Raw genomic sequence first — 14,202 nt, 5'->3', positions numbered from 1 at the left:
ACAGTGACGTAGTATATAACACAACCGACGTAGTATCTAACATAGCTACGTAGTATATAACAGAGCTACGTAGTATGTAACACAGCGTACGTAGTATATAACATAGCCACGTAGTGTATTGCACATGTATGTAGTATATTGGTCAGCCACATAGTATATAGCAGAGCCATGTAGTATATAACATAGCCACGTAGTATATTGTAGAGGCACGTAGTATATTGCATAGCTACGTAGTATATTGCACAGCCACGTAGTATATAACAGAGCCACGTAGGATATTGCACAGTCGACGTAGTACATAACAGAACCCACTCAGCTGCATAGTATATTGCACAACTGCATAGTATATAACACAGAGCACATAGTATATAGCATAGATGTAGTATATAACAGAGCCCACGCAGTATGTAACACAGCCCACGTAGTATATAGCAATGTGGGCACTATATGCGTGGTTAAAAAAGACTTAAAATAAAAAACATATACTCACCTTCCGAAGGGCCCTTGAAGTCCTGGCGCCTGTGTGCGGTGCACGTGGCAGCTTCCGGTTCCAGGGTTGGTATGAGCGCAGGACCTGTGATGACGTCGCGGTCACATGACCGTGACGTCATGGCAGGTCCTTCTCGCATAGCATCCTTGGCACCGGAACCTGCCGCTTGCACTGCCGAGGACAGCGCGCGACGTCGGAAGGTGAGAATAACCTTTTTTTTTTTTATTATTATTATTTGTAACATTAGATCTGTTTACTATTGATGCTGCATACGCAGCATCAATAGTAAAAAGTTGGTCGCACAGGGTTAATATCAGCGTTAATGGAGTGTGTTGCACCATGGTCCGTTAACACTGGCATTAACCCTGTGTGAGCGCTCAGCGCTGACTGCAGGGCAGTAAAGCAGCAGCCATTTCGCTGCCAGACTATGGTCGTCGCTGATTGGTCGTGGGCGTTTTGCCACGACCAATCAGCGTCTTGGATTTCTATGACAGACAGAGGCCGTGACCAATGAATATCCGTGACAGACAGACGGAAGTGACCCTTAGATAATTATATAGTAGACTAGATGGTGGCCCGATTCTAACGCATCGGGTATTCTAGAATATGCATGTCCACGTAGTATATTGCCCAGCCACGTAGTATATTGCCCAGCCACGTAGTATATTGCACAGCCCACGTAGTATATTGCACAGCCCACGTAGTATATTGCACAGCCCACGTAGTATATTGCACAGCCCACGTAGTATATTGCACAGCCCACGTAGTATATTGCACAGCCCACGTAGTATATTGCCCAGCCACGTAGTATATTGCCCAGCCACGTAGTATATTGCCCAGCCACGTATGTCACAGGTTAAAAAATAAAAAATAAACATATACTCACCCTCCGAGGGCCCCTTGTAGTTCGGTCACATAACCGTGACGTCATGGCAGGTCCTTCTTGCACAGGGCCTGTGATGATGTCGCGGCAGGTCCTTCTCCCATACCATCCTTGCCACCGGAACCTGCCGCTTGCATGGAGCGGTCACCGGAGCGTCGCGAAAGGTGAGTATATAATGATTTTTTATTTTTTTTTTATTATTTTTAACATTAGATGTTTTTACTGTTGACGCTGCATAGGCCGCATCAATAGTAAAAACTTGGTCACACAGGATTAATAGTGGCGGTAACGGAGTGAGTTACCCGCTGCATAACGCGGTCTGTTACCGCTGGCATTAACCCTGTGTGAGCGGTGACTGCGGGGCGTATGGAGCGGGCGCTGACTGCAGGGGAGGGACTAATTGGACTGAGGCCGTCGCTGATTGGTCGCGGCAGCCATGACAGGCAGCTAGCGAGACCAATCAGTGACTTGGATTCCATGACAGACAGAGGCCGCGACCAATGAATATCCGTGACAGACAGAAGGACAGACAGAAAGACGGAAGTGACCCTTAGACAATTATATAATAGATTGTTCATGTAAAAATTGCTGCCATACGGATGTCATCATACAGAAGACAATGCGGATAAAACTTTTTTTTTCTGGATGAAACGCAGATGATTTTTCATATGCTTATCTGAACCGGTCGTAATGCTAGAGTTGTGATGTACCTTTGATGTATGTGTATATATGGTGACTGATCACAATAACATCATCTGATTTCAGTTTGAAGGACGGAAGTATTGTGAACATGATTTCCAGATGCTCTTCGCCCCGTGTTGCCATGAGTGCGGTAAGTCCATCTGTATTAGTTTCCTTGTTAACCAGTGTTATTTACACAAGGACTTGCTATGCGGAATGTTCAAGAACATTTTATATTGGCTTTGCCCTTAGGATCCCCGGAGGAGGTGGTTCTTTTCATTGGGGAATGTAGATCAGAACATGCTAGCTGGAATAAACAGCTTCTGACCATCTGCCAAATGTTGGCTACTTATTAACTGTGTATGGAACTAGAGGTCTTATAGATATCGTAGGGTGATTATCACATCCCTGAAATGAAGAGTTCTTACCTAAAGAATTAATGATAAAGTGTGCAGGGTTTTATGTGCACCTCTAATATGAGCCCAGGGTCTAGTTCATGTACTTAAAGCTTAAAAAAAAACCTTCATTACGGACACTGTGATCAACACATTTTGGGTGTTAGGCCACATTCACACATTCAGTATTTGGTCAGTATTTTACCTCAGTATGTGTAAGCCAAAACCAGGAGTGGGTGATAAATGCAGAAGTGGTGCATATGTTACTATTATACTTTTCTCTGACTGTTCCACTCCTGGTTTTTCCTTACAAATACTGAGTAAAATACTGACCCAATACTCAGTGTACACGTGGCCATGTGCTGGTATTGCTAATGTGCAGCCATATTGTTGTGATTTCCACTGTGGTGAAAAATTACAAAATTTGTTTCTAATAAAACTACCCCTTATGCATCCACGTCAGTGGAAAAATCAAAGTAATATCTGCTGAAATATGAAGAGGGGAATAATATTGTTTTGTCATTAAGGCTCTTTCAGTCTGGTCATTGTAGGGTTAAGTGAAGAGCCCATAAAGCATGCAGCTGGTGAGCAATGTTCATTTCTTCCCCTAGATAGGCACGTGTGTGTATATAAAATAGATTCTCACTTTTGCTGGCCTTGATTGTGCTTTATTACCTCGCCCGTGTGCTTATTGATGTCTGTGCCTGATAAATAAAGGTCACCTCTTCATCCATCTGCAGGTGAATTCATCATTGGCCGTGTTATCAAGGCTATGAATAATAGCTGGCATCCGGAGTGCTTCCGCTGTGACATCTGCCAGCAAGTCCTGGCAGACATTGGCTTTGTGAAGAATGCCGGCAGGTGAGTGACTGTCCCGGGCTGATCAGGCAGTGATTTCTCTATGGCAGGCTCCAGTGTGTGATCTGAATGATGTATGCCATGACGTTGGGGCAGGTTTATCCTCTGATACCGTTCATGTCATTGTCTGACCTGGGATGCAGCGGAGGGGATGACTATTCCCATTACTCTGTTAGGAGACAGTGGGGGTGCAGATTGACCTGGGCATTGTGATGTGTACTTTTCTAATGTCTTACACATTTTTTAATCAAAAGGTTAAGCAGAAATATGCTGTACTTGTTTTCAATTAACATTTGGTACTTTGCTTGCACCAAGGAAAATGATATTAGGGGTTATGAGAATTTCCACAATTTGATTCCATATGTAAAGAGTTTTTTGGGACTTTGATATCGATGAGTTGTCAATGTCAGATTGTTGGGCTTCTTTATTGTTAACCAGGCACGGCTCTGTGCTTTCAGTAATGGCAGTGCCTAATATTGCGGCTTAGCCCCTTTCAGATGAATAGGAGAGAGCTGCAAAGCTAGCGACAGCCACTACTAACAGTATAGAGCCGTGCCTGGTAACAATAGGGACGCGGCTGAGCCCTCCAGAGCGCCATACCCTGAGGATTGAGTGTGATCCCCCCCACTGGTATATTGATATCCAATTGAATCACCTGAAGAACTTTCTGCCAATGGAGGAGATTGCATTGAGACAAGCCTACCAATCTGAAAATGTGTGGCATTTCTGTTACTGACACATTCCATCTGGGAGAATGCTGATGATTGCATTACGCATGTGTTTAGTGAGCCCCGATGGTGTCACAAGGCGCCCCTGGTAATCCAAGCACACACCATGACTCGGGAAGGGACTGGTAAATGGCCTCCACTTCCAGCTCTGTGCCGCAATTTTCTGTCTTCTCACACCTTCACTGTAATTTGTATACAGGTATATGCCAGGTAAAGTGACCATTACTTGCTCCTTGCTTAAACTTGAAATGTGTTTTTTTTTTTTTTTGTTTAGACACTTGTGTCGTCCTTGCCACAACCGTGAGAAAGCCAGGGGCTTGGGGAAATACATCTGCCAAAAATGCCACGCCATTATTGATGAGCAGCCACTAATATTCAAGAATGACCCTTACCATCCAGATCACTTCAACTGTGCCAACTGCGGGTATGGTTCAATATGGAGGCACAGTTTTTGTTGCTCTTTATTGTAGCGTTTCTGTTTTGTTATCTACTTTACTACAATTTATCTACTTTGTTATTATAATAGCTGTGTAAATAGAAACTGGCCACATAAGAGTCCTATAGAAGTATACACGGTAGTATGATCAAAGCAGTATTCTGCTCATAGACCTGATTCTAGATCCAAGTGTTGACTGATGATGTTGTTATTGGAGACATGTGCTTCAGTATATATATCTGACTATTCCTAGAAAGGAGCTCACAGCTGATGCTCGGGAATTGAAAGGAGAACTGTACTGCCTGCCCTGCCATGACAAGATGGGAGTCCCAATCTGTGGAGCCTGCAGGAGACCCATTGAAGGCCGAGTGGTGAACGCTATGGGAAAGCAATGGCATGTGGAGGTAAAAACGGGGTTAATTCAAGAATAACCAAGCACAGTATGCAATCCATGATTGTTTTGGGGAGGTTTCGCATTCCGGCCTTCATTGTGCTGTTAAATGACCCGACAACACGATTTTCATGGTCTGTACAATTTATGTTGATATCAAATATTTAAAGAGTTTTCAGTTGTTTTTATGTAAGTAATTGCAAAAGAAATAATTGGTTTGTGTAGTTATTTTTAGTAACTTTGTTTCATACTTATGTTGATAAAGTTGTGTGACAGCTTGTTTTTCAGCACTTTGTTTTAATGGATACAGTTTTGGGGGGGTACATACAATATTTTTGTAACTTTTTATTGTGTTTTCGGGTGGAATTGCTGCCTCCAAAACGGGAAAACTAAAGGGAACCTGTCACCTCAAATTGGCGGGATATGTAAATGTCTTACTTCCGGTCCTCCATAGTTCGTGCGTGCGCGCGCAATGCAATCTTCGCATGCTCATTATGATTTGCCCAACTGCAGGCAAAGCCAAAAAGCATTACTGCGCACTATGTCTTGGAAGTATTTTGCTGTGTTCTGGGACATAGTGCGCGAACTATGGAGGACAAGTACTCTAATTCTCAAATATATTGCGGACAACAGGGACGGATGGGGTGGAGAAATGAAGGCAAAACGCAGCCCATCGGACCAGAAAAAAGGCATTTACATATCCTGCCAATTTGAGGTGACAGGTTCCCTTTAAAGCAGTTCGCCAACCTGACACTGTTTGTAGGTTACTGTGCACAATCCTGCCGACCGCTTTAAATTTTCCACTGGTTTATTTACAGTACTGCTTAATTCACTGCTACATTAGCAAAGCAAACACTTGCCTAACAGGAATACAAAATGATAATTCATGGCACAGTCCTTGTTTATACGGTAATCTGTCTGCTTCCGGAGCAAACACAAGGTTCAGTTTTCCTTAGCATGAAACCATAGCTCCAGACCTTGCACCCCGAGGCCCACCCACACCTGAATGCTATAGACTCCTCACACTCTATGCTGTTAGATCAACCTAGCACTAAACAAGGCTGATTTACCAGTTTTTGGCACCTTCAGTCACTAAACGGGGAAGACTAGACATGACATCTGCGAGACCCCATATTTGCTTGAAAATTACTGTTTATGGATGGTGTGACGGCAGTGTCGGACTCGGGTGCCAAGGGCCCACCAGTAACATTGACTTTAGGGCCCCACTTTTCACCTGCATACAAATATTACATGACCCTTGTTCACAAATTTACCTATATCGCTATATAATAATAAACTGGGTAGTTTAGTTAATGGATGAGATGCTGCTTTTTTTTCTGTACAAAGTGAATTATGTCAAGTACTGCCCATATAGAAAGGTTGGGGGTCCAGATTTGCCCAGGGGCCCACCAGGGGATTCCCCTGTTCCCCTATGCGCTGGCGGAGCCTGTGTGACGGTTTGGAGAGCAGACTTTGATGGTATGGTCTGCATGCGCCATGTCTTGTTTGATGAGCCCCTGATGTACCTAAACAATGGAAATCTCCCACAAGTGACACCATTTTGGAAACTAGACCCCTTTAGTAATTGATCTCGAGGCATGTTTGTAGTAATAATTAAAATGCTTTTGGTAAAACCAAATATTAATAGTTTATGGACGTGTGGTACACTTTGAAGGAGTCCTTAATGGAAAGGGCAGGTTTATTCCCGCTCTTGGAGCATACTCTGCACCGTTTTTGTGATCTTCCCTTCTTTGCTGTTTGGAGAACCTCTCCAGGAAAATATTGATCATCTCGGGGAGGACACTGCACATTGTCACTATAATGCAAACATTTTTGGATTGTTTCAAATCAGGTCCTTATTGTGGCCATACAGAATACCGGTGTGCAGTAGAAAATGTCCGTACTTCATTCTGACACTGCCTATATGCAGCACAATGCCCCAAATTGTCATCATCGCTGCTGCATTTACAGGGGTCTATCTGGCGTATAGCGACATGGGATTTTGTGTGAAAATAATATTTATTATTTCCTTGCTGAAAAAGAATTAGAAAAAGTAAATTTCAGTGACTTTTGTAACATCAAACTGGATTCCTGAGCTGCCTATGACATCTGGAATAACTGGTTGATGATTTTCAGGGGGTGCAGTCTAGATGGGATCGATTGCTGAAGGGGTTACCTCAGTCCTAGGGCGCCCTGCTGAGGATCCCTCCTCACTAGATGAGGAGGAGGAAGAGAAATAGAGGAATGTGGGATCTTCCTCACTGCCTGAAGCAAGGAAAGCGTTTGTCTCCTCTGGTGAATAGCGGCTTCTTGACGAATGGGACATTTTTATGTTATTCTTCAAAGCTCTGTGTGTGTTGCTTTTACACGTGTATTGTGTGGGGCTTGTGTAAAGGGTACTATTTATCATAAAAACAAGAGAAAAAAAGTAAACGAAAAAATTAGGACAGAAGAAAATAAAATAAAAATCAGCAGATGTAAAAAATAAAAATTTGTTTAAAAAACAAATTGTAATGTTCACTACACTAAAGCCCTATCTATAAATTTACTATTTATTTTTTTTTGCAAAAGAAAAACTGACGTCACTAACACTGCGACGTACGCTCCCCTAATATGCTACCTCCTTACCATAAAGATGCTCTACTAACTACTGTTACTTAAAAAAAAAAAAAAAAATCGGACGTCCCTTACACTGGGACGTCCGCTACTCTAACTAAATCTAAAAAATGAAAAGGTCCCTTGGCGCAGACTCTGATCAATAGGGACACCAATCAGAGTGCTGCTGCAGCCACAGGAATCGCACCCAGGAGGAATACAACCACTCTGCACGCCAACTCTGAGGTAAAGATGGCGGTAATCGCTATTTTATATTAACCCTTTTGCCACTGATGCCAGTAACTATTGTTCAGCCAATCAATGTCTGAGAAAGCACCAAACACAGCATGTAAAATTGTTTTTTTTTTTTTTTTTTTTTTTTTTTACAACTTCATTGTGACATTGCTGTGCTTGGCAGGTCTGAATTGAACAGCTTTCACGGTGATCGCCGACATGGTGACCGGAAATAGTGGCGCCATATATGTACTTTGCTTTGCAGGAAGGCACTTCCCACAGCGTCATACATTTGGCGCCTGTCGTAAAGGGTTAAGCTGCTGCAGTTGGTGCTAGTTTGTTATCGGGTACCAGCTATGTGGCGGAGCTGAGTGATGGCACACGGATGCTGTACGGTACATATTACATGGTTTTTGGAACATGGTTTTAATTTCCATTTTCTTTTGTTTCTCCAGCATTTTGTATGTGCAAAGTGTGAAAAGCCATTTTTGGGCCATCGTCACTATGAGAGAAAGGGCCTGGCTTACTGTGAGACCCATTACAACCAGGTCAGTGACAACACATTTATTTATTTTTTTTGCATTCTCCTGACAATCTGAGCTGTCGCTAACGTATGCTGCTTTTTACTAAATGTCTCAGTGTTTTCTTTAGTCTGATAATTTCTTGTAAATGATCCCCAGATTAGGAATCTGTCTACATTCTGTAATATTATGATTAACATTTGGCTTTATCTTTTCAGCTTTTTGGAGATGTTTGCTTCCACTGCAACCGTGTCATTGAAGGTGACGGTAAGTGTGGAAAAGCTGTAATTGAAATTTGGGATTACTGATTTTTTTTTTTTTTGTAACCTTTTTTATTGAAGGATATTTTATAATAAACATTACCAACATACAAGAAAATAAAAATGAGTTAAGATATTAACGTCTGTAAAATGAAACCTTTTACAGTAATGCAGAAATGATAATATAGGTATAGTTAAAGGGGCTGTCCTGGTAGTGGACAACTGTTTTAATAAAAGATAATTGCGATTCATTAGGATGTACGGTATATAGAAGGCACTGCACATATCTGAAATGCCTGAATTGCTAAATGTAGCAGATATCTTGGTATGTAAGTATTAAAAATTTAAGATATACTTTTCCTAATCTAATTTTCGTTAAAATTCCTATCATGTGTATTCTGATTTCCGGGCCACATCAGGGTATGTAGCACAAGAGTGAGGAAGCCTGGTGATGCATGCCATTTTCTCCAAATTATATGGAATTTTTTAGGTCCTTTTCTATTCTTATATACTTTTGATCTTGTATGGTATTATGGCATTAATTAATTTTTTGTATATTATGTAATGGTGCGAGGCCATCTCTGTGCGGTTGTCTTTCTAGCAATGAAATCTTACGGAGAAATATCTTATGAGGGCACACTTTCCCATCCATAATTCACAGTACACAAAGTTGTGGGGCACAGTTAATTAGCGCTCTAATTATTTGTGACCACGCACTGATTACTTCATATAAATTAATTCATACGATAATATTACAAGTGTTTTGGCACGACAACTCCCACCTACAGCGTGATTCCGGAGGACCTATTTGGAACACGGGTGTACCATCAAATAGTGTAGAAATGTCTTATATCCTCTAACTTAAAGGGAACCTGTCACTCGATGCATGCTGCCCATACTGTGGCTAGCTGGAGTCAGAGAATGGCTCCACAATTGCAGCCAGGTATGTTTTTTTTTATCTGTAATGTTTTAGAGAAACCATAGTTTGAAAAGCTCGTTTGGGTCTAAAAGGACAGACGAGGTTCGTCCAGTGCTGCCCCTGACTGCTTCTCCCACTCTGCTACAGGTGAGTGACAGGTCGTCTTATGTACATAAATGGGAGAAGCCATTATCCGCTATAGCAAGGCATGGAGAAGGGGGCCGTATTCTACCTATAGGGGCCGGCCTGCTCTTAAAATTATGCCAGAGCATTTCAGACTAAAACCTCTCTGGCTGTGATTTGGGCAGCTTGACCTGAGTGACAGGTTACCTTTTAAAGGGAACCTGTCAGATCCCCTTTGCCCCCAGAACCACCAGCAGTTGTGTCTACATAGCTAAACACCCGGCCTACCAGATCCTTTTACATTACACACATGAACAGATCTTTACAGAAAGTATTTCTAAAGTCCGTTGATGATACGTAAATGAGGGCTTTTGACTAGTTCATGGGACGTTAGTTTCCCCAGACTAGTCATCCCACTTACCATGTCTTACAAGAGCCAGTGTGATTGCAAGTGCATGGCTTTCTTCCCTCACTGCATTGATCCCCTTAAGCCTGGTGAACGCATGCCGTCTTCAGGGAGGGGCACCGCACTTGGTCAGTAGTGCAGAAGACTAGGGAAGAGGGGAAAAAAGCCGTGCGTGCACATGCCTTAGGTTTGTATAGTGCTGGTGATGACCCGGCTAAGTGGGCCAATTAGTCGGGGTACACAAACGCCCTATTGACTAGCTAAGTGCCTCATTTACATATCGTAAACGGACTTTAGAAATTCTTTTTATAAAGATCTAAGTGTCCCATGTAATAAAGGGACTCATAGGCAGGGTGTTTACCCATGCAGACACATCTGCTGGTGGTTCTGGAGGCACGGGCGTGGGGGGGGGGGACCTGACAGGTTCCCTTTAATGTGTTCTTAGTGTGGCCTTGACAATAATGCTGCCACCTGCTGGCTAACACATGTACTGCACAGTAGCCATAGACTGTATTGCTTGCTTGTGTCAAGAAGGATTGAGAGGCCCTGTATAGAGTGAATAATTTCTAACCATCCTCTGTTTTTCCACAGTCGTATCTGCCCTGAACAAGGCCTGGTGTGTGAACTGTTTTGCTTGTTCCACTTGTAACACAAAGTTAACTCTGAAGTAAGTAATTCATGGAACTTTTGAAAGTAAAAAAAATTGACATTGAATGGGTGAACATACCGACATCCTTTATTTAATGGCCTGTAAGTCTCCTGATGCCCACCTGGCACTCTCCGCAATGTTTTATGACATTTTATAACACTGACCAAGGGTCTCTGGGCGTGCTCTGCCCCCTGCTGGACTCCAGTAGAATGCATTCTGGCACCGTCCTTTTGGGTAAATGTATTGTCTCCTAATAAGGATCTCCTGATTGCACAGATATTTCTTGTATCTATCAGTGTCCTCGCCTCCTTGGTCTCTTCTTTTGCTGCTTTTTGTTCTCTTTCTTTCATCTTCTGTTCTTTCTTTTCCTGTTACTAAGGCATAAGTTTGTAGAAATAGATTTAAAGCCCACTTGCAAGCTCTGTTATGACAAGATGCCGGATGAATTTAAACGTCGGCTTTCCAAGTTATCAAAAGATGCCAAAGATAAAGACAAAAAGAAAAAAGGCTCCTGTCTGTGATCGCTCTTTCTTCCTTCCTTGTCACTTGGGTTAGTGGCCTGCCTGTGTGTAACTGTCACTTACTAAACTCGGGTGTGCACGTGGGGTTGGCAGTGCTGCACTTACCTAGTCAATCAAGTATTCATTCCACATAAGTCTCCACTTTTACTTTACAGCACTATCAATGATCCAATAAGTCTGTTCCTACACCTGAACATATCTAAAGTTCACAAAAAGAATCAAAATTAAGTTAGTTCTATTTTCTCCAAAAGCGCCATGTTGTGCCTTGCTTCCATACAAGTTTCTATAGAATATGTTCAGGTTTCATGGGGAATAGGTCTGGAAATAAAGATGGTGATCTCAGATGCTACCACTTCACAAGCTTAAAGAAATCCAAAAGAAAAGGAAGTATTGCACTAAATATTAGAATAGTTTCTATTGTGACAATTTATAAAAACATGATTAAAACATGATATGCAAAAAAGACAGGTGAATCCAGTAGCAAAACACCTTCATGTAATCGGGTAAGACAAGATACACAATCTTCAAACATGTCAGACACTAATCATATTGTTGCAAATAGGGGCTCATAAAACCCTGTGTTCAGACACAATATAATAGGGGTAAGTAATCCCTTTAATTTACCAAGTGGAAATAGTATATAAGGAACCAAGGAGAGCCAGTGATGGCAAAAAGTATATATAGAGAGGCAGATGACGTTTGTGAAAAAAAAAAAGTCAAATAAATCATCCAATTAATACATACAATGCCTACAAGTAGTATTCAACCCCCTGCAGATTTAGCAGGTTTAATAAGATGCAAATAAGTTAGAGCCTTCAAACAAGAGCAGGATTTATTAACAGATGCATAAAAGTATAAAGTTTTGTTGCTCAGTTAAATTTTTATAAATTTTAAACATAAAAGTGTGGGTCAATTATTATTCAACCCCTAGGTTTAATATTTTGTGGAATAACCTTTGTTTGCAATTACAGCTAATAATCGTCTTTTATAAGACCTGATCAGTCCGGCACAGGTCTCTGGAGTTATCTTGGCCCACTCCTCCATGCAGATCTTCTCCAAGTTATCTAGGTTCTTTGGGTGTCTCATGTGGACTTTAATCTTGAGCTCCTTCCACAAGTTTTCAATTGGGTTAAGGTCAGGAGACTGACTAGGCCACTGCAACACCTTGATTTTTTGCCTCTTGAACCAGGCCTTGGTTTCCTTGGCTGTGTGCTTTGGGTCGTTGTCTTGTTGGAAGATTAAATGACGACCCATCTTAAGATCCTTGATGGAGGAGCGGAGGTTCTTGGCCAAAATCTCCAGGTAGGCCGTGCTATCCATCTTCCCATGGATGCGGACCAGATGGCCAGGCCCCTTGGCTGAGAAACAGCCCCACAGCATGATGCTGCCACCACCATGCTTGACTGTAGGGATGGTATTCTTGGGGTCGTATGCAGTGCCATCCAGTCTCCAAACGTCACGTGTGTGGTTGGCACCAAAGATCTCGATCTTGGTCTCATCAGACCAGAGAACCTTGAACCAGTCAGTCTCAGAGTCCTCCAAGTGATCATGAGCAAACTGTAGACAAGCCTTGACATGACGCTTTGAAAGTAAAGGTACCTTACGGGCTCGTCTGGAACAGAGACCATTGCGGTGGAGTACGTTACTTATGGTATTGACTGAAACCAATGTCCCCACTGCCATGAGATCTTCCCGGAGCTCTTTCCTTGTTGTCCTTGGGTTAGCCTTGACTCTTCGGACAAGCCTGGCCTCGGCACGGGAGGAAACTTTCAAAGGCTGTCCAGGCCGTGGAAGGCTAACAGTAGTTCCATAAGCCTTCCACTTCCGGATGATGCTCCCAACAGTGGAGACAGGTAGGCCCAACTCCTTGGAAAGGGTTTTGTACCCCTTGCCAGCCTTGTGACCCTCCACGATCTTGTCTCTGATGGCCTTGGAATGCTCCTTTGTCTTTCCCATGTTGACCATGTATGAGTGCTGTTCACAAGTTTGGGGAGGGTCTTAAATAGTCAGAAAAGGCTGGAAAAAGAGATAATTAATCCAAACATGTGAAGCTCATTGTTCTTTGTGCCTGAACTACTTCTTAATACTTTAGGGGAACCAAACAGAATTCTGGTGGGTTGAGGGGTTGAATAATAAATGACCCTCTGAAAAGACTTTTCACAATTTAAAAAAAAAAATAAAGAAATAACATTCTTTTTTGCTGTAGTGCATTTCACACTTCCAGGCTGATCTACAGTTCAAATGTCACAATGCCAAGTTAATTCCAAATGTGTAAACCTGCTAAATCTGCAGGGGGTTGAATACTACTTGTAGGCACTGTATAGTCTTAAAGGGAACCTGTCACCCCGAAAATCGTGGGTGAGGTAAGCCCACCGGCATCAGGGGCTTATCTACAGCATTCTGTAATGCTGTAGATAAGCCCCTGATGTTACCTGAAAGAGGAGAAAAAGACGTTAGATTATACTCACCCAGGGGCGGTCCCGCTGCTGGTCAGGTCAGATGGGCGTCTCTGGTCCGCTGCGGCGCCTCCCATCTTCATTACAAGACGTCCTCTTCTGATCTTTAGCCACAGCTCCGGCGCAGGCGTACTTTGCTCTGCCCTGTTGAGGGCAAAGGATAGTAGTGCAGTGCGCAGGCGCCGGAAAGGTCAGAGGCCCGGCGCCTGCGCACTGCAGTACTTTGTCTGCCCTCAACAGGGCAGAGCAAAGTACGCCTGCGCCGGAGCCGTGGCTGAAGATCAGAAGAGGATGTCTTGTAATGAAGATGGGAGGCGCCGCAGCGGACCGGAGACGCCCGTTTGACCTGACTAGCAGCGGGACCGCCCCTGGGTGAGTATAATATAACGTCTTTTTCTCCTCTTTCAGGTAACATCGGGGGCTTATCTACAGCATTACAGAATGCTGTAGATAAGCCCCTGATGCCGGTGGGCTTTTCTCACCCGCGAATTTCGGGGTGACAGGTTCCCTTTAAGGTATGGGACACAATTAAACTGCAGACCAATGCTGCAGCCTATCAGGACAATATGGTAGAATGAACATAGCTAAGCATATGAGTAGATTTCTCTCTACCCTCTGATGGACCTGGGTGCTGAAGGTAGGAAATCTGAATCCAG

The 14,202-nt window shown here is 43.0% G+C and overlaps 1 protein-coding gene across 4 annotated transcripts in view; it reads left to right on the top strand.

The window, feature by feature from the left end:
- Positions 1–14,202, top strand: part of LIMS1 (LIM zinc finger domain containing 1) — a 150,918-nt gene that overhangs the window by 133,155 nt on the left and 3,561 nt on the right. For 3 of the 4 annotated variants that reach the window (XM_069757565.1, XM_069757564.1, XM_069757563.1), the window contains exons 3-9: positions 2,139–2,205; positions 3,190–3,310; positions 4,310–4,459; positions 4,725–4,875; positions 8,147–8,239; positions 8,431–8,479; positions 10,512–10,587. In XM_069757565.1, the coding sequence (XP_069613666.1) occupies positions 2,139–2,205; positions 3,190–3,310; positions 4,310–4,459; positions 4,725–4,875; positions 8,147–8,239; positions 8,431–8,479; positions 10,512–10,587 (707 nt within the window). Of the gene's footprint in view, positions 1–2,138; positions 2,206–3,189; positions 3,311–4,309; positions 4,460–4,724; positions 4,876–8,146; positions 8,240–8,430; positions 8,480–10,511; positions 10,588–10,948; positions 11,213–14,202 lie in introns of those variants that run through there. The other variant, XM_069757566.1, reaches the window with a different exon arrangement.

This window comes from Ranitomeya imitator, chromosome 3, assembly GCF_032444005.1.
Source record: "Ranitomeya imitator isolate aRanImi1 chromosome 3, aRanImi1.pri, whole genome shotgun sequence".
Lineage (NCBI taxonomy): Eukaryota > Metazoa > Chordata > Amphibia > Anura > Dendrobatidae > Ranitomeya > Ranitomeya imitator.
The sequence above is the reverse complement of the archived record's forward strand: the minus strand, read 5'-3'. Positions and strand labels throughout refer to the sequence as shown.